Source organism: Barbus barbus (genome assembly GCF_936440315.1).
Source record: "Barbus barbus genome assembly, chromosome: 10".
In the NCBI taxonomy this organism is placed as follows: domain Eukaryota; kingdom Metazoa; phylum Chordata; class Actinopteri; order Cypriniformes; family Cyprinidae; genus Barbus; species Barbus barbus.
The window spans coordinates 50,507-70,996 of record NC_136738.1 but is presented as its reverse complement, the minus strand read 5'-3'; the positions used below and the strand labels follow the sequence as shown (position 1 = coordinate 70,996).

General features: G+C 41.6%; 1 protein-coding gene and 1 long non-coding RNA gene across 2 annotated transcripts; both read right to left on the bottom strand.

Moving 5' to 3' along the window:
• Positions 1-3,467: 3,467 nt before the first annotated feature.
• LOC306875925 lies at positions 3,468-6,778 on the bottom strand. Its single transcript, XR_013784782.1, has 5 exons — positions 6,275-6,778; positions 5,566-5,620; positions 4,955-5,097; positions 4,508-4,878; positions 3,468-3,839 (listed from the first exon to the last, which is right to left on the bottom strand). It is a non-coding gene; the product is annotated as an uncharacterized lncRNA (long non-coding RNA).
• A 9,934-nt stretch (positions 6,779-16,712) lies between these two features.
• LOC306876165 (E3 SUMO-protein ligase ZBED1) lies at positions 16,713-18,762 on the bottom strand (the record flags this gene model as incomplete). Its single annotated transcript, XM_079427146.1, has 2 exons — positions 16,713-17,156; positions 17,311-18,762. 2 exons carry the CDS (start codon positions 18,760-18,762, stop codon positions 16,713-16,715), a joined length of 1,896 nt encoding a protein of 631 aa, XP_079283272.1.
• Positions 18,763-20,490: the final 1,728 nt, after the last annotated feature.

Here is a 20,490-nt window from a genome sequence, read left to right as displayed (position 1 = left end):
TTTCCTCATGTTATGCTGTATTTCTTCTTCTTTATTGCATTTCGTTGCCTTGTACCTACATGTGCAATGACAATAAATTGAATCCAATCCAATCCAATCCAATTGCAGCAGTTATAGTACAATAGTTAATAATATTAACAGCTAACAATATTATAGTAAAATATTATTAGCTGACAAATAGTACTTTAACTGTTCATTTACCATAGATTCAAACACTTTAGCTGTAACAGGACCACTTCCGACGTATCAACGAGGAAACGAAAGGTTCAGTAGACTGTTTGCTTTAAACGAATGGTTATTGTCATGGTGTAAAGAACAGAAACTGCTCTTTGTAAATAATTGGGATCTTTTCTGGGAGCGTCCTAGGCTTTTCCGTGCTGATGGCCTGCACCCCAGCAGAGTCGGAGCGGAACTCCTGTCGGACAACATCTCCAGGACGCTACGCTCCATCTGACTACCCAGATAGCAAAATTGCTGTGGCCCAGATCCGGCCCACACTTGACACTTTCATCTGGCCCACATACCGCGTGGAATGATGGCACTTGGGCGGTCCGCTCCTGTTTGCCAGATTTGGGCCACAATTAAGCCATAGCAATGCCGCATGTCAGCCGTAAACAAAACAAATGAAGCAGAACTGGCCCACATCTGGCCCAGACACCAAAATTGCTGTGGCCCAGATCCGGCCCACACTTGACACTTTCATCTGGCCCACATACCGCGTGGAATGATGGCACTTGGGCGGTCCGCTCCTGTTTGCCAGATTTGGGCCACAATTAAGCCATAGCAATGCCGCATGTCAGCCGTAAAAAAAACAAATGAAGCAGAACTGGCCCACATCTGGCCCAGACACCAAAATTGCTGTGGCCCAGATCCGGCCCACACTTGACACTTTCATCTGGCCCACATACCGCGTGGAATGATGGCACTTGGGCGGTCCGCTCCTGTTTGCCAGATTTGGGCCACAATTAAGCCATAGCAATGCCGCATGTCAGCCGTAAACAAAACAAATGAAGCAGAACTGGCCCACATCTGGCCCAGACACCAAAATTGCTGTGGCCCAGATCCGGCCCACACTTGACACTTTCATCTGGCCCACATACCGCGTGGAATGATGGCACTTGGGCGGTCCGCTCCTGTTTGCCAGATTTGGGCCACAATTAAGCCATAGCAATGCCGCATGTCAGCCGTAAACAAAACAAATGAAGCAGAACTGGCCCACATCTGGCCCAGACACCAAAATTGCTGTGGCCCAGATCCGGCCCACACTTGACGTTTTCATCTGGCCCACATACCGCGTGGAATGATGGCACTTGGGCGGTCCGCTCCTGTTTGCCAGATTTGGGCCACAATTAAGCCATAGCAATGCCGCATGTCAGCCGTAAAAAAAAAACAAATGAAGCAGAACTGGCCAAGTGTGGGCCGGATCTGGGCCACAGCAATTTTGGTGTCTGGGCCAGATGTGGGCCAGTTCTGCTTCATTTGTTTTTTTTTTATGGCTGACATGCGGCTTTGCTATGGCTTAATTGTGGCCCAAATCTGGCAAACAGGAGCGGACCGCCCAAGTGCCATCATTCCACGCGGTATGTGGGCCAGATGAAAACGTCAAGTGTGGGCCGGATCTGGGCCACAGCAATTTTGGTGTCTGGGCCAGATGTGGGCCAGTTCTGCTTCATTTGTTTTGTTTATGGCTGACATGCGGCATTGCTTTGGTCTAATTGTGGCCCAAATCTGGCAAACAGGAGCGGACCGCCCAAGTGCCATCATTCCACACGGTATGTGGGCCAGATGAAAATGTCAAGTGTGGGCCAGATCTGGGCCACAGCAATTTTGGTGTCTGGGCCAGTTGTGGGCCAGTTCTGCTTCATTTGTTTTGTTTACGGCTGACATGCGGCATTGCTATGGCTTAATTGTGGCCCAAATCTGGCAAACAGGAGCGGACCGCCCAAGTGCCATCATTCCACGCGGTATGTGGGCCAGATGAAAACGTAAAGTGTGGGCCGGATCTGGGCCACAGCAATTTTGGTGTCTGGGCCAGATGTGGGCTAGTTCTGCTTCATTTGTTTTGTTTACGGCTGACATGCGGCATTGCTTTGGCCTAATTGTGGCCCAAATCTGGCAAACAGGAGCGGACCGCCCAAGTGCCATCATTCCACGCGGTATGTGGGCCAGATGAAAACGTCAAGTGTGGGCCGGATCTGGGCCACAGCAATTTTGGTGTCTGGGCCAGATGTGGGCCAGTTCTGCTTCATTTGTTTTGTTTATGGCTGACATGCGGCATTGCTTTGGCCTAATTGTGGCCCAAATCTGGCAAACAGGAGCGGACCGCCCAAGTGCCATCATTCCACACGGTATGTGGGCCAGATGAAAATGTCAAGTGTGGGCCAGATCTGGGCCACAGCAATTTTGGTGTCTGGGCCAGTTGTGGGCCAGTTCTGCTTCATTTGTTTTGTTTACGGCTGACATGCGGCATTGCTATGGCTTAATTGTGGCCCAAATCTGGCAAACAGGAGCGGACCGCCCAAGTGCCATCATTCCACGCGGTATGTGGGCCAGATGAAAACGTAAAGTGTGGGCCGGATCTGGGCCACAGCAATTTTGGTGTCTGGGCCAGATGTGGGCCAGTTCTGCTTCATTTGTTTTGTTTACGGCTGACATGCGGCATTGCTTTGGCCTAATTGTGGCCCAAATCTGGCAAACAGGAGCGGACCGCCCAAGTGCCATCATTCCACGCGGTATGTGGGCCAGATGAAAATGTCAAGTGTGGGCCAGATCTGGGCCACAGCAATTTTGGTGTCTGGGCCAGTTGTGGGCCAGTTCTGCTTCATTTGTTTTGTTTACGGCTGACATGCGGCATTGCTATGGCTTAATTGTGGCCCAAATCTGGCAAACAGGAGCGGACCGCCCAAGTGCCATCATTCCACGCGGTATGTGGGCCAGATGAAAACGTAAAGTGTGGGCCGGATCTGGGCCACAGCAATTTTGGTGTCTGGGCCAGATGTGGGCCAGTTCTGCTTCATTTGTTGTGTTTACGGCTGACATGCGGCATTGCTTTGGCCTAATTGTGGCCCAAATCTGGCAAACAGGAGCGGACCGCCCAAGTGCCATCATTCCACGCGGTATGTGGGCCAGATGAACATTATGGCACTTAAGGCAGTCCACTCCTGCTTGCCAGATTTGGGCCACAATTAAGCCATAGCAATGCCACATGTAACCCAACAACAAACCAAATAAACCACACCTGGCCACAGTTGATTTTTATACAAACCCTGGTCTTTCCCAACATTCCTCATGCAGCATGGAATGGTGGCACTTTTGCAATGCACTCCTGTTTGCAGATCTGCTCCACAAGTAGGCCAGTTGTTCAGCCGCATGTTAGCCAAGAATTACATAAATAAACCATAACTGTGTGTTTTTGTGTGTGCATGCTGTGCCATATCATTGACACTAAGAGATATAAACTAAAGAGAAATTTAAAAATGCCCCCTTTTTATGTTAAGAGAAGTTACAACAGATGATTTAAACACATTTCTGAAAACATTTGCATTATTTATTAATATTGTCAAAGAACAACCAAGTGCAAGTTTCCATTTTCAAAACTGGAAAGCAATCTAAAAAAAAAAAATAGCAATAATAATAAAAATACAAAATATGTGCATATAAAGCATCTTAGAACTAAACAAAAAACAAAACAAAACATGTTTCCAGTTGGTCATCCAAAAAAAAACAGACAACGCAGAAGTAAACACACTAGAAGACATTGGCAAATGGAGCCATCCAAAATTAAAGAATTTGACCACCTTGGCTGGGGCCATCTGTGTCATCATGGCAATCTTGCAAGCCTTTATTGGATACACACAAAAACAAAATACACTGTTGAATGCTGATTTTACAATAGTGTTTTAATAGCAATAGCACATTAATACTGAATGGGGAAAAAATGGACTGGAACTACCAGTGCATTAAACAGTTTGGTAACTCTAAGGCCTTAATTGTTAACATTAATTAATGTATTAACTAGTATTAACTAACATGAACTGCATTATTTATTAAGCTTTTTTAATGTTACAGTCATTCACTGTTTGTTCATGTTAGTTCAACCATAAGTTTATCAAGCGACGAGAATACTTTTTGTGCGCAAAAAAACAAACAAAAATAACGACTTTATTCCACTATTCATTTTCGGCTGCTTGTTGTTTTTGTTTTATCGAGTCAGGCAGAGTACATCAAAATGATTATCTGTGATCATTTCATTTACAATAACTGCTTTGGGTGCGAGTGATCTAATATTTAGGAGCCCAAGCTTTAAAAATAGTTTTTGTTCGTTTATTTTGTGTTTTTCTGGTTTAATCACGGTCAGATTTTTTCTAGATCCTGCATTAAATTTATATTTAGACCTCGCTATTCGGGGAACAGACACAGTCTGTATAGATTGGACAACGCAAGTACTTCTATCTTTTAAGTGGGTAGAACAAAAGTCCTCATGGCAGTTATTTGAGAGCTGGCTTACTAGTCAGATGGAGCGTAGCGTCCAGGAGATGTTGTCCGACAGGATCCCACTCCGACTCTGCTGGGGTGCAGGTCATCAGCACGGAAAAGCCTAGGACGCTCCCAGAAAAGATTCCAATTATTAACAAAGAGCAGTTTCTGTTCTTTACACCATGACGATAACCATTCGTTTAAAGCAAACAGTCTACTGAACCTTTCGTTTCCTTGTCGATACGTGGGAAGCAGTCCTAACACGATGATCGTCGCCGCGGGCGATGTGCTGCGTACCGTCTCGATCAGGCTCCTGTAGTCCCTCTTCAGTGTCTCCATCTGCCGCAGCTTGATGTCGTTTGTCCCCGCGTGCAGCACGACAGCACCGATGTTCTCGTTGCCCTTCAGAATCGCAGGTAAACATTCGCAGAAACATTGAGAACACGAGCACCGGGGAAACAGTTAGTGTGCACTCTACCTTCAGCTGACGTAGCACGGACGCGCCGGACGTAGGAGCCTCCGACGATCACAGCATCGCGTTCCGTCTCGCGGAGGGGGGCGAAGCGGTTTCGGGTGGAGATGAAGGACATCTGGGAAGATCGCATTCTGGGTGCACAGGGTCTGTGCAGAGAAACACACGGAGTAGAGGTAGACTAACAAATCTAAGATCAGATTCAATCTCTTTTAGTAGTGACACAATGTCATCATGGTCAGAGTTTGAGGCCGAACTCAAACTCTTTTTTTTTTTTACTAATAGTGTGATTTAATATACTAGTTGTTTAAGCTCTTTATCTTCTGTATTATTCAACAAAGACAAGCAATAAATCATTGTATAATATGGCTGGGAACTGGGAATCTTTAGTCACCTCATGATCATGATTGAGTCACCTCAAAAAAATTTTTGGGATGGAATTACATACTGTATGTATTTATAAGAACTGTTTAAAAATAATAATTACACTTTAAAGTTTTAAGTTTTACACTTTAAATTACACTTTTAAATTGTAGCTTATATAAACGAACAAAACAAAAAAAAAATTCCTTGATACTTTTTTATTTTGTACCACATGAAATGTATCAGCAGCTTACCTTAATGGTGACAGTGAACTCTAAACTGTAGCATTTTATTTCCACCAGCAGTTTTCTGTAGCAAATCACATTGACGTGTTATTAAGGTGAAAAACATCCTGACTCAAAACATTAAATGAAAAAAAAAAAAAAAAAAAGCAGGCAAACTAATTTTAAAATTACTAGGGTATACTAAAAATGTGAAATACATAGAGTAATAATACCTGAACCAACTTGCTCAATAATATCTATTAGGCTATTGTTACTTTGTAATCATCTCATAAAAGCTATTATTTTAAGAAAAAGCATGTAGTAATTTGTGCATTATTGCTAGTTAACGAAAAATGCTGTCACAAAGTAATAAAACTAGTGCAGTTACTGCAGTATTACTGTATGCCCAATGTATAAACATGAATTAAAAATTACACTATAGGCTATTATATATACATTTTTCATTGTTGTGCCAAAATAAGACAAGAGTTAAATACTTTCACCGTGCAGAACTGACTGAAGGTTGGCAAGATCGGAGCAACATGAGCAAATCTAAATGTATTGGCGCGCCGTTCAATCGATACTTGTTCATTTCGCATTCGATAACCATAATAGATCTAGCTTAGAGCTATAAACTGCCAAAATAATGTTACTTCGAAATTAGAAGTTATTCCATTAACTCATACAACATGGATATAACGAAGCAATCGCTAAGAAAATATAAATGTATCGATCTTACCTTGATTGATTGTTTGTTGTATTCGTCCTCCCTCCAACCGACAATCCTTCTGGTTTCGAGCGCCTTTTTCGCGCCTTACGGCTGTTTAAATTTAAAGGGCCGAATCAGTTTGATTTTTTTTTTTCAAAGACAACTTCAAATGCAGTAAATATTTTGTTATAAACAAAATAGAGATCGTATCTCTAATAAATAAGTAAGCTGAAGCAAAAAAATGTGACAATTTTTTCATGAATGCAGGGGGCTGAAAAAGTTAATTATCAAAATAATAATATTTTCTCACAAGAGCTTTGTCGTTCATTTAATCGTATTTCATCAATTATAATGTCAATTAAAATTATATATTTTTTATCTTTAAGAAAGATTATTTATAGCCTAAAAATGACAGTTGTATAAATGTAAATTATATTAAGCCAGAAATGTGGGCGTGAGACACACGCAATTCAACCAGTTCACACGCTGTACGCCACGCCGTGTATTTCTCACGCTGAAAAGGCAATGCCAACCGGGGGCGATTTCGGATACAGCCAAAGTGACGTTTCCTGCTGCCAGCACGTATAGGCAACATAGATGCGCGAACAAAGTTGACGGAACATTCTCGGCCACTGTACGTTCGTTACTAGGCAACCAACAACATCGCGCGAACACACGTCCTGATGGAGATAGGTTTGAACAAAACCAAAACTAGAAACAGGTTGGCTCTGGACGGAACACTGTCATCCATTATGACAGTGAAAATGTCTGGGAGCCCCCTACCCCTGTTATCAAGGCATCAAAATGTGCAACAAACACTTACAACACAAAACACATTTCATAAGCTGGAGTGTGTACTCTTGAGCAATTTGTTATATTTTTGTAATTTGTGTATATTTGTCATTTTGAAATATAACATTAAAGAGTATTTTTAATGTGATGAATTGCTCTGTCATTTATCAGATTTACCAATTGTTATAATTTCAATTTGTGCTGGTTAATTATGAACAATGGGTAAAATTGGGGCTCCATTAGGGCTCCTCCCCTAACCGCATCAAGATTTTGATAAAACTTGAGAACCCTGAATGTAATAAAATTAAATGTTTATTTATTTATTTAAAATATGTTTATTTCATTTTTTAAATATTATTTTTTTAATATATTTTCAATATTTGAATATTTTAATTGGATTATTTTTAAATATTTGAATATTTTAAGGGGGTTTCAAATATTACCCTTTGTGGGGTCACTTGAGACACATAGGAACAGTGAATCACAACCTTTTTGACTTCAATGTCTCCTTATAGTCCTATTCTCCACAACAAATCCAGTACATTTGTTATAAAAATAGCCAAATAATAAGAAATATCTTGATTGACTAATTTGTCATAATTTTAACTCATCTTCAGGCCTCATTGGAAGTTTATCCGTGTCTGCTTTAGAAGTTAGGCCTATATGACACTGCTAGCAAGATAAGCAAGGTTTCACCGAGTAGGCTACAACATGTTCCTGGCTCAACATCTTTATTGATCCTGGAACAGCATTCATATCGACCAATTAGAATTGAAGTTTGAAGTTATGCCAAGTTTAGGCTTTCAACCATGCTTCTAGATCAGTGTTATTATCATTTCCCTCTGATTGTAGGGTTAGGGTTAGGACTATTTTTATGGACAGGAATGATGTTCCAAGATCAACAAAAATATGTTGATACAGTACTTGGCAAAATCATTGTGCCCCAAGCTTTGCACAAACAGCAACTAAAGTATCTTCTTGCACATCCCAAAACCATAAAAAACTCTTCATAAGTTTGAACTTAGACACTTGAACTTTTCGAGACACTCTACCTACAAAACATATGTCAGCAATAGCATATATGTTATAGATGTAAGTACATGTAGCCTCACATCCAGCCTAAGGACATGTCCACCAAAACGTTTTTAGCCAGCCGAAAATGCTAGGCAATCTACTGAAAACGCCTAGCTGTGGGCGATTGAAAGTGTTTTGGCAGTGCAGCGTTTTTGTTGTTGTTTTTTTTGTTTTGTTTTTTTTTGAGACGCTTTGTTGCTATACAGAATATCCGTAGCACAGTTTACTTGTAACTGATTTCGCTGATAATTTGTATAATACTAATAATGTTTGTATAGACACGTATGTTCGGAAACCAGAAATATAATTTTTCCATCTACTCTGCTATTTGATGTTGTACAGAAAGAATGTTGTGACAGTTGGTCGGTGTGGTATTTTTCCCGCCCCTCCTCCATTGTGATTGGACGGTCTGGTAGAAAGTGACAGTAATGAGCGTTTTAACCAAAGTTTAACATTCTTTAACTCTCGCCGATCTATAAAAAACGCTGAGTGTTCAGCGCTTTATAGCCATAAAACTCCCATTGAAAACAATTGAATAAACACACCAGTCGCGTGAAAAAAAAACACATTGGTGGACACGACACACAGCCTAAGTGCCTGCTGCATCTATACCAAAAAATATTGTTAAATGTTGTTAAAAAAAAATTCAAGGCAGTTTCAAAGTCTGTCCTTTTTAAGCTAAATTAGCTATTGTCAGAAGTGTTGCATCTAAGCCAGAAATGGACTTACCACGTAGGTTTACATTTTTGGGGGGCATATTTCGAATGTGGGCCAAGTTAGACTTACACCCTGATTAGCCAATGCTGACTGTGCCGTATATTTTCCAAATGTGGCCCAAATTTGCAACATTATATGTGGGCCACTTTTGGCTCACATCCAGATGAGCCAGTGGTCACTTAGCCATATCTTTGCCAAACCTGGCTCAGATGTGTTATAAGATAACTGGGCCACATTTTCAATATTATATGTGGGCCACTTTTGGCTCACATCCAGATGAGCCAGTGGTCACTTAGCCATATCTTTGCCAAACCTGGCCCAGATGTGTTATAAGATAACTGGGCGACACTTGCAACATTATATGTGGGCCACTTTTGGCTCACATCCAGATGAGCCAGTGGTCACTCAGCCATATCTTTGCCAAACCTGGCCCAGATGTGTTATAAGATAACTGGGCCACATTTTCAATATTATATGTGGGCCACTTTTGGCTCACATCCAGATGAGCCAGTGGTCACTTAGCCATATCTTTGCCAAACCTGGCCCAGATGTGTTATAAGATAACTGGGCCACATTTTCAATATTATATGTGGGCCACTTTTGGCTCACATCCAGATGAGCCAGTGGTCACTGAGCCATATCTTTGCCAAACCTGGCCCAGATGTGTTATAAGATAACTGGGCCACATTTTCAATATTATATGTGGGCCACTTTTGGCTCACATCCAGATGAGCCAGTGGTCACTTAGCCATAACTTTGCCAAACCTGGCCCAGATGTGTTATAAGATAACTGGGCCACATTTGCAAAATTATATGTGGGCCACTTTTGGCTCACATCCTGATGAGCCAGTGGTCACTCAGCCATATCTTTGCCAAACCTGGCCCAGATATGTTTTGAGATAACTGGGCCAAATTTGCAACATTATATGTGGGCCACTTTTGGCTCACATCCAGATGAGCCAGTGGTCACTTAGCCATATCTTTGCCAAACCTGGCCCAGATGTGTTATAAGATAACTGGGCCACATTTTCAATATTATATGTGGGCCACTTTTGGCTCACATCCAGATGAGCCAGTGGTCACCGAGCCATATCTTTGCCAAACCTGGCCCAGATGTGTTATAAGATAACTGGGCCACATTTGCAACATTATATGTGGGCCACTTTTGGCTCACATCCAGATGAGCCAGTGGTCACTGAGCCATATCTTTGCCAAACCTGGCCCAAATGTGTGTTAAGATAACTGGGCCACATTTTCAACATTATATGTGGGCCATTTTTGGCTCACATCCAGATGAGCCAGGGGTCACTGAGCCATATATTTGCCAAACCTGTCCCAGATGTGTTATAAGATAACTGGGCCACATTAGCAACATTATATGTGGGCCACTTTTGGCTCACATCCAGATGAGCCAGTGGTCACTGAGCCATATATTTGCCAAACCTGGCCCAGATGTGTTATAAGATAACTGGGCCACATTAGCAACATTATATGTGGGCCACTTTTGGCTCACATCCTGATGGGCCAGTGGTCACTCAGCCATATATTTGCCAAACCTGGCCCAGATGTGTTATAAGATAACTGGGCCACATTTTCAACATTATATGTGGGCCACTTTTGGTTCACATCCTGATGAGCCAGTGGTCACTGAGCCATATCTTTGCCAAACCTGGCCCAGATGTGTTATAAGATAACTGGGCCACATTTGCAACATTATATGTGGGCCACTTTTGGCTCACATCCAGATGAGCCAGTGGTCACTGAGCCATATCTTTGCCAAACCTGGCCCAGATGTGTTTTAAGATAACTGGGCCACATTTTCAACATTATATGTGGGCCATTTTTGGCTCACATCCAGATGAGCCAGTGGTCACCGAGCCATATCTTTGCGAAACCTGGCCCAGATGTGTTATAAGATAACTGGGCCACATTTGCAACATTATATGTGGGCCACTTTTGGCCCACATCCAGATGAGCCAGTGGTCACTGAGCCATATCTTTGCCAAACCTGGCCCAAATGTGTGTTAAGATAACTGGGCCACATTTTCAACATTATATGTGGGCCATTTTTGGCTCACATCCAGATGAGCCAGGGGTCACTGAGCCATATATTTGCCAAACCTGTCCCAGATGTGTTATAAGATAACTGGGCCACATTAGCAACATTATATGTGGGCCACTTTTGGCTCACATCCAGATGAGCCAGTGGTCACTGAGCCATATATTTGCCAAACCTGGCCCAGATGTGTTATAAGATAACTGGGCCACATTAGCAACATTATATGTGGGCCACTTTTGGCTCACATCCTGATGGGCCAGTGGTCACTTAGCCATATCTTTGCCAAACCTGGCCCAGATGTGTTATAAGATAACTGGGCCACATTTTCAATATTATATGTGGGCCACTTTTGGCTCACATCCAGATGAGCCAGTGGTCACTTAGCCATAACTTTGCCAAACCTGGCCCAGATGTGTTATAAGATAACTGGGCCACATTTGCAAAATTATATGTGGGCCACTTTTGGCTCACATCCTGATGAGCCAGTGGTCACTCAGCCATATCTTTGCCAAACCTGGCCCAGATATGTTTTGAGATAACTGGGCCAAATTTGCAACATTATATGTGGGCCACTTTTGGCTCACATCCAGATGAGCCAGTGGTCACTTAGCCATATCTTTGCCAAACCTGGCCCAGATGTGTTATAAGATAACTGGGCCACATTTTCAATATTATATGTGGGCCACTTTTGGCTCACATCCAGATGAGCCAGTGGTCACCGAGCCATATCTTTGCCAAACCTGGCCCAGATGTGTTATAAGATAACTGGGCCACATTTGCAACATTATATGTGGGCCACTTTTGGCTCACATCCAGATGAGCCAGTGGTCACTGAGCCATATCTTTGCCAAACCTGGCCCAAATGTGTGTTAAGATAACTGGGCCACATTTTCAACATTATATGTGGGCCATTTTTGGCTCACATCCAGATGAGCCAGGGGTCACTGAGCCATATATTTGCCAAACCTGTCCCAGATGTGTTATAAGATAACTGGGCCACATTAGCAACATTATATGTGGGCCACTTTTGGCTCACATCCAGATGAGCCAGTGGTCACTGAGCCATATATTTGCCAAACCTGGCCCAGATGTGTTATAAGATAACTGGGCCACATTAGCAACATTATATGTGGGCCACTTTTGGCTCACATCCTGATGGGCCAGTGGTCACTCAGCCATATATTTGCCAAACCTGGCCCAGATGTGTTATAAGATAACTGGGCCACATTTTCAACATTATATGTGGGCCACTTTTGGTTCACATCCTGATGAGCCAGTGGTCACTGAGCCATATCTTTGCCAAACCTGGCCCAGATGTGTTATAAGATAACTGGGCCACATTTGCAACATTATATGTGGGCCACTTTTGGCTCACATCCAGATGAGCCAGTGGTCACTGAGCCATATCTTTGCCAAACCTGGCCCAGATGTGTTTTAAGATAACTGGGCCACATTTTCAACATTATATGTGGGCCATTTTTGGCTCACATCCAGATGAGCCAGTGGTCACCGAGCCATATCTTTGCCAAACCTGGCCCAGATGTGTTATAAGATAACTGGGCCACATTTGCAACATTATATGTGGGCCACTTTTGGCCCACATCCAGATGAGCCAGTGGTCACTGAGCCATATCTTTGCCAAACCTGGCCCAAATGTGTGTTAAGATAACTGGGCCACATTTTCAACATTATATGTGGGCCATTTTTGGCTCACATCCAGATGAGCCAGGGGTCACTGAGCCATATATTTGCCAAACCTGTCCCAGATGTGTTATAAGATAACTGGGCCACATTAGCAACATTATATGTGGGCCACTTTTGGCTCACATCCAGATGAGCCAGTGGTCACTGAGCCATATATTTGCCAAACCTGGCCCAGATGTGTTATAAGATAACTGGGCCACATTAGCAACATTATATGTGGGCCACTTTTGGCTCACATCCTGATGGGCCAGTGGTCACTCAGCCATATATTTGCCAAACCTGGCCCAGATGTGTTATAAGATAACTGGGCCACATTTTCAACATTATAAGTGGGCCACTTTTGGTTCACATCCTGATGAGCCAGTGGTCACTCAGCCATATCTTTGCCAAACCTGGCCCAGATGTGTTATAAGATAACTGGGCCACATTTGCAACATTATATGTGGGCCACTTTTGGCTCACATCCAGGTGAGCCAGTGGTCACTGAGCCATATCTTTGCCAAACCTGGCCCAGATGTGTTATAAGATAACTGGGCCACATTTGCAACATTATATGTGGGCCACTTTTGGCTCACATCCAGATGAGCCAGTGGTCACTGAGCCATATCTTTGCCAAACCTGGCCCAGATGTGTTTTAAGATAACTGGGCCACATTTTCAACATTATATGTGGGCCATTTTTGGCTCACATCCAGATGAGCCAGTGGTCACTTAGCCATATCTTTGCCAAACCTGGCCCAGATGTGTTATAAGATAACTGGGCCACATTAGCAACATTATATGTGGGCCACTTTTGGCTCACATCCAGATGAGCCAGTGGTCACTGTGCCATATCTTTGCCAAACCTGGCCCAGATGTGTTATAAGATAACTGGGCCACATTTGCAACATTATATGTGGGCCACTTTTGGCTCACATCCAGATGAGCCAGTGCCACTGTGCCATATATTTGCCAAACCTGGCAAAGATATGTTTTAAGATAACTGGGCCACATTTGCGACATTATATGTGGGCCACTTTTGGCTCACATCCAGATGAGCCAGTATTCACTGAGCCATATCTTTGCCAAACCGGGCCCAGATATGTTTTGAGATAACTGGGCCACATTTTCAGGATTATATGTGGGCCACTTTTGGCTCACATCCAGATGAGCCAGTGCCACTGTGCCATATCTTTGCCCAACCTGGCCCAGATATGTTTTAAGATAATTGGGCCACATTTGGTGAAACATATGTGGGCCATATTTGGTTTACATCCAGATTAGTCATTGTCAATTGTGCCACGTTTTTGCCATAGGTGGCCCACATTTGGTTTGTCATATTTGGGCCATGTTTATTATCTATCATATGGGCCACTTTAGGCTCAGATTCAGATTACACATTGTCATGAGTGCCGCATCTTTGCCTAAAATGGCCCAGATGTGATTTACATTTTTTGGGCCATATTTGCCATTTTACATGTGGGCCACTTCAGGCTCAGACACATTTGATGCGGGCCATAAGAAGGCCACCAGTGCCGCATCAATGCCTGAAGTGGCCCACATCCGTCTGCTATCTGGGTAGTAAGACAATTCTCAAATGACTTTTGTTCTACCCACTTAAATGATAGAAATACCCGCGTTGTCCAATCTATACAGACTGTGTCTGTTCCCCGAATAGCGAGGTCAAAATATACATTTAATGCAGGATCTAGAAAAAATCTGATCGTGATTAAACCAGAAAAACACAAAATAAATTAACAAAAACAATTTTTGAAGCGTGGGCTCCTAAACATTAGATCACTCGCACCCAAAGCAGTTATTGTAAATGAAATGATCACAGATAATAATTTTGATGTACTCTGCCTGAACGAAACCTGGCTTAAACCAAATGAATATTTTGGTCTAAATGAGTCTACTCCACCAAGCTACTGTTATAAACATGAGCCCCGTCAGACTGGTCGTGGCGGCGGTGTGGCAACAATATATAGTGATATTCTCAATGTTACTCAGAAAACTGGATACAGGAGTTTTAACTCATTCGAACTACTTCTGCTTAATGTCACACTGTTAGATATGCAAAAGAAATCTCTCTTATCTCTTGCTCTGGCTACTGTGTATAGACCGCCAGGGCCATATACAGATTTCCTAAAAGAATTTGCAGATTTTCTCTCAGATCTATTGGTTAATGTTGATAAACTGCTAATTGTCGGAGATTTTAACATTCACGTAGATAATACAAATGATGTGCTAGGACTTGCATTTACTGACCTAATAAACTCTTTTGGAGTCAAGCAAAACATCACCGGGCCCACTCATCGTTTTAATCATACGCTAGATTTAATTATATCGCATGGAATAGATCTTACCGATATAGATATCGTACCTCAAAGTGATGATGTTACTGATCATTTCCTTGTATCGTGCATGCTGCGTATTACTGATATTAATTATATGGCTCCACGTTATCATCCGGGCAGAACTATTGTTCCAGCCACCAAAGACAGATTCACAAATAACCTGCCTGATTTATCTCAACTGCTCTGTGTACCCATAAATACACATGAACTAGACGAAATGACTAGCAACATGGGCACTATCTTCTCTAATACATTAGAAGCTGTTGCCCCCCTCAAATTGAAAAAGGTTAGAGAAAAACGTACTGCGCCATGGTACAACAGTTATACCCATTCTCTCAAGAAAGAAACTCGTAACCTTGAGCGCAAATGGAGAAAAACTAAATTGGAAGTATTTAGAATTGCGTGGAAAAACAGTATGTCCAGCTATAGACAGGCTCTAAAAGCTGCCAGGGCAGAGCATATCTGCAAACTCATAGATAATAACCAAAACAATCCAAGGTTCTTATTTAGCACAGTGGCTAGATTAACAAATAAACAGACGCCACCCGATCTAAATATTCCCTCACAGTTTAATAGTAATGACTTTATGAATTTCTTTACTGATAAAATAGATAACATCAGAAATACAATATCAAATGTAGATTCTACTGCGTCTAGTATTTCAGCTTCATTCATCGCACCCAAAGAAAAACTGCAGTGCTTTACAACTATAGGACAGGAAGAGCTAAATAAACTTATCAGTGCATCTAAACCAGCAACGTGTTTATTAGATCCTATACCCACTAAACTACTGAAAGAGTTGTTACCTGTAGCAGAAGAACCGCTTCTCAATATTATTAACTCATCATTATCTTTAGGTCACGTCCCAAAACCATTCAAGCTGGCGGTTATTAAGCCTCTTATTAAGAAACCACAACTAGATTCTAATGAACTGGCAAATTACAGACCCATTTCAAATCTTCCGTTTATGTCTAAAATTTTAGAAAAAGTTGTGTCTGCTCAATTGTGCTCCTTCTTGCAAAAAAATTATCTCTATGAAGAATTTCAATCAGGTTTCAGGCCTCACCATAGCACAGAAACTGCACTTGTTAAAATTACAAATGACTTACTTCTTGCTTCAGATCAAGGCTGCATCTCATTGCTATTATTACTTGATCTTAGTGCTGCGTTTGACACTATAGACCATAATATACTCATAGATCGATTACAAAACTATACTGGTATTCAAGGGCAGGCTTTAAGGTGGTTTAAATCCTACCTGTCCGATCGCTACCACTTTGTTCATTTAAATGGAGAGTCATCACAATTATCAATTGTGAATGTCTATTAAAAAAAGAAGCGATTGGTCTCGCTATTAAATCTGCAGATATTTTTAAAAAGTAAGGCTCTATTTGATCAGGGCCAGCAGTAGGGGTGTAACGATATGCCCAGGTCACGATACGGTACATATCTCGATACTGGGTTCACGATACGATATGTATCACGATATTTTGAACAAAATTTAAAAATGAAACTGAAATTCAAATAACAGATTTATTTAAAAAACATTAACAAATTTCAATAACTTTCTTTGTTGTACATACAATACACATTTCAAGGTTTGATTAAAAAAAAACCTTTTGTATTCAAAATAACAACTGAATATGTCTTTCTGTCACTGAAAAAATTGTTAAATTTAACATGAACTTAAAATAAAGATATCTCAGACAGAACTTCTTAAAGCAGTAAAAAAAAAAAAAAAAATTAAATGGTGTTCTGTTCAACATAAACACTAATGTTTGTTTAGATTACTTGCAGGTTTTTTTGCTAAACAGCATATCTTCATTTGCAGGCAAAAGCTGGGATCTTTGAGCACTCACAATATCCCCTGCCGTAGAAAAAACACGTTCACTGGGAACAGACGTTGCCGGAACTGTTAGGTAAGCCTTGGAAAGGGAGGAAAGACGTGGGTACATCTGAGCATTTTCTTTCCACCATTTCAGTGGACAACTAGTGAGGGGAATAGAAGTGTCTTTTTTGTACATGTCGATCTCTACTTCTATCCTACGTTTGGCCTGAGTGATTGTTGGTTTAGCAAAAGTTGCACCAAGGAGATCTTCCAGTGCTGTCTTTTTGCAAGGTGGTGGCTGTTCTTGCTCAGCTCTCTGTGTTGTCTCTCTTTTCTCTGCTGCATCAGTGGGATCTTCATCACTGGCACCTCCCTCCTTTTCTGTTTGCTCCACAGTGCCAGCCTTAAAAAAATATATATATATTAAAACAAACTATTAAGGACTGGGGAGGTTTAGTACAGTTGCAGTTACACACACACACACACACACACATCACAAAGTACATAAACATGCAAATACAAATATACAGATTCTCAAATAATGCAGACAAACATACCTGCTGTAACTGGTTTGATTTGTCCATCAACCGGTGGAAAACCTCTTTGCGTTGTTCAGGGAGTAGGTGGGGCAACGATCGAAATCTGGGGTCCAGTGCAGAACTTTCTAGCAGATAATCCTGTACTTCTGTGTATCTACGTGATAGGTTCTGCAGGATGGCTGCTTTCATGTTAGTTATAATTGTAGAGTCTTTCTCATCCTGTGTCATGCTCTGCTCGATCATGGATTTCAAGGGCACAATGAGTGACAGGGTGGCGCTCTTTTCATCAGAGAGGACAGTGGTGGCTTGTTTTAGAGGTTTAAGTAGATTCACTATTTCTTCTGCATCAGTGATGTCGTTGCTATCCAGAGTATTGAGTTGACGGGCATTTTTGCGCACCTCTGTGCTCAAAAGAGAAGCCGTTATAGCCGCTTGTTGCTCGAGATAGCGTTCCAGCATATCCATGGAGCTGTTCCATCTCGTTGCCACATCAATGATAAGCTTATGTGATGCGATCTCAAGCATCTTTTGCGTTTCCGTGAGCACAGCTGTGGCTGTGGTACTGCGGTGAAAGAAAGCCACGACTTTTCTTACGCGACCAAGCAATCGACTGACGCGAGGCACATTTAAACCTGCTTGCGACGCAAGATTCAATGTGTGCGCGAAACACTTAATATGCGGTGACAACCCGGCTTCTCTCACTGCCACCTCCATGTTACGTGCGTTGTCAGTAACAACTGCAGTACTATGAGGAGCCCTATCAAGCTCCCACTCTTGTACAGCCGCTTTTAAAACTTCGGCTATGTTAGACCCAGTGTGCGACTCAAAAAGCGGGCGAGTCTGAAGCACGAAGCTTTTCATTTCCCACTCCGTGGTAATAACATGCGCCGTGATTGTAATATAGCTCTGACAAGCCCGCGAAGTCCACCCGTCAGTTGTAATTGCCACATTCTCTGCTTTTTTCAGACCGTCGACCACCTTTGCCTTAGCTTCACGGTACAGAGCTGGAACTACCTCTTGACTGAAGTGCGGGCGTGACGGAATATGGTACCTGGGCTCCAGTACCCTAACCAATTCACGAAATCCAACATTGTCGACCACAGAAAATGGTCTCATGTCTTTTGCAATAAAAACTCCAATGCACCTGGTTATTTCTTGAGCTTTCGCACTTGACTGAGACCATGTTGCAGCAAAACTCTTTTGTATAGATGTTTGGCCTTCGTTCACCCTTTTTGTCGCAGGAGTTTGCAGGAGTTTGTTGTTGTGATGGCGTTTTAAATGGCACATCATATTCGAAGTGTTTGACGCTGTGTATGGCAGCCTTGTTTTACAGTGTTTACAAACACTTCGTGTTTTGTCTGTAATTTTTTTACCGTCGTCCTGTCGCGTGACTGGAAAACCAAAATGCTGCCAGACGATGGACTTATAAGAAGACGGGGCATCTTCAATTTCACTTTCAGCCGAACTCATGTTGCCCTACTAGTTCAAGCGATTTCTGCTACTGCGATGAAAGCACACGCGACGCTGTTGCAGAGTAGGTCACGTCGGCAGCTCAACCAATAGGATTAGACTGCCGTCATATCGTAAATGTATCGCCAACACTCTACGATACATATCGTAACATTTTTGCATCGCGAAATATCGTACTGCGATATATCGTTACACCCCTAGCCAGCAGACTTTTTACAATCAAGACTTATCAAGGCTTTATGAACCTGAGACGGGGAAATAGGTAGAACATTTAAAACATTTCTTATACAACTTGAAGAGATGGCCATATTATCTTTACCATTGACAGAGAAACCAGATGAAGCGATTGAACTTCTATTAGTAAAATGTGTATTAAAAGCTTCTGCTATATTATATTTATCCTTCATTTCTTTATTATTTACCTTTAGTAAATCGGGATCGAGTAAATCAGTAGTAAATCAATAGAGTGACACTCAGAATATTTTGTTGTATGAATATCTGAATATGAAATATGCCAAAAGAAAGAACAGGGCCTCTACTTTTAAACAAAAAAACATTTTTTGTTTGTTTGTTTTCATAATCAACACTTGAATGTGGGTAAGCATCATTAAAAAAGCTGAGAAAATCACATTTTTGTAAGACTACATCTGGATCAGATTCAGATCGATGATCAAAAGTGGATTGCTTCCATCAGGATGTTTGATGATCACATTATTTTACATATTCGTTTGCTTACTTACGCAATCACTTGTTTTTGCTGCTTCTTCACAGCCAGACGTTCAGTACTCTCTCAGAAGATATTTGTGTGTAGATTTTTGTGTATGTTCGCACACACACACACACACACACACATTCAAGTTTATTTGTGAACTATTACGAGCAGTAGTTCATTAGCAGTTGTTAAATAATATAACGACATTTCATCAAATGTCACGGAGTGACAGTGTGGCAGAATTGAGGAGTAGATGGTGTGTTTCAGTACTGTAGGTCATGTCCTGCACAGTGATACTTCACTATGACTAATGTGACTAAATATGAGTGTTTAGTGGTCAAAACTAACCACAGCGATGGGGAAAGAAGACTGTGACCTTTCTTTTGGAAGAAATCCCAGCACATGCAATCTCATCTCTGTCTTAACTGAGAAATAATGGCTCGAGTACCCAAGAGTATATTGCAGTCATGTGGGGTTACAACATCAGAAAATAACTGATGACAGGACAAGTGACTAATGCCATGTGTGTTCATGAATAATCTTTAATAGAGAGTTCTGTTATTAAAAATGACTGAACATCACTGATTTACGCAACTGTTACTTAAATGGAACATGGGAACTACCACCATCATACTTCAGTCACTGTGAATCTCAAGTACCACATCTGTGTGTGTACTGTATGTGAGTCTGAGTGTGTGTGTGTGGAAACTGATAACATTTGAAGTTGCATTTTTTCCTATATATAAAAAAAAAATACGTATTAAATATATTTATATATAATGTAAATTTCATGAATGTAATAAACATATACATGTAAACACGTAAATATTTATTGTTTACGTATTAAATATATTTATATATAATGTAAATTTCATGAATGTAATAAACATATACATGTAAACACGTAAATATTTTCAAAATATATCCTGTATGTGTGTCACACTCTGTGATGACGAGGAACAGCAAACACAGTCTTTAATACAATCCAAACACAGGGTACAGCCACACTGGAAACG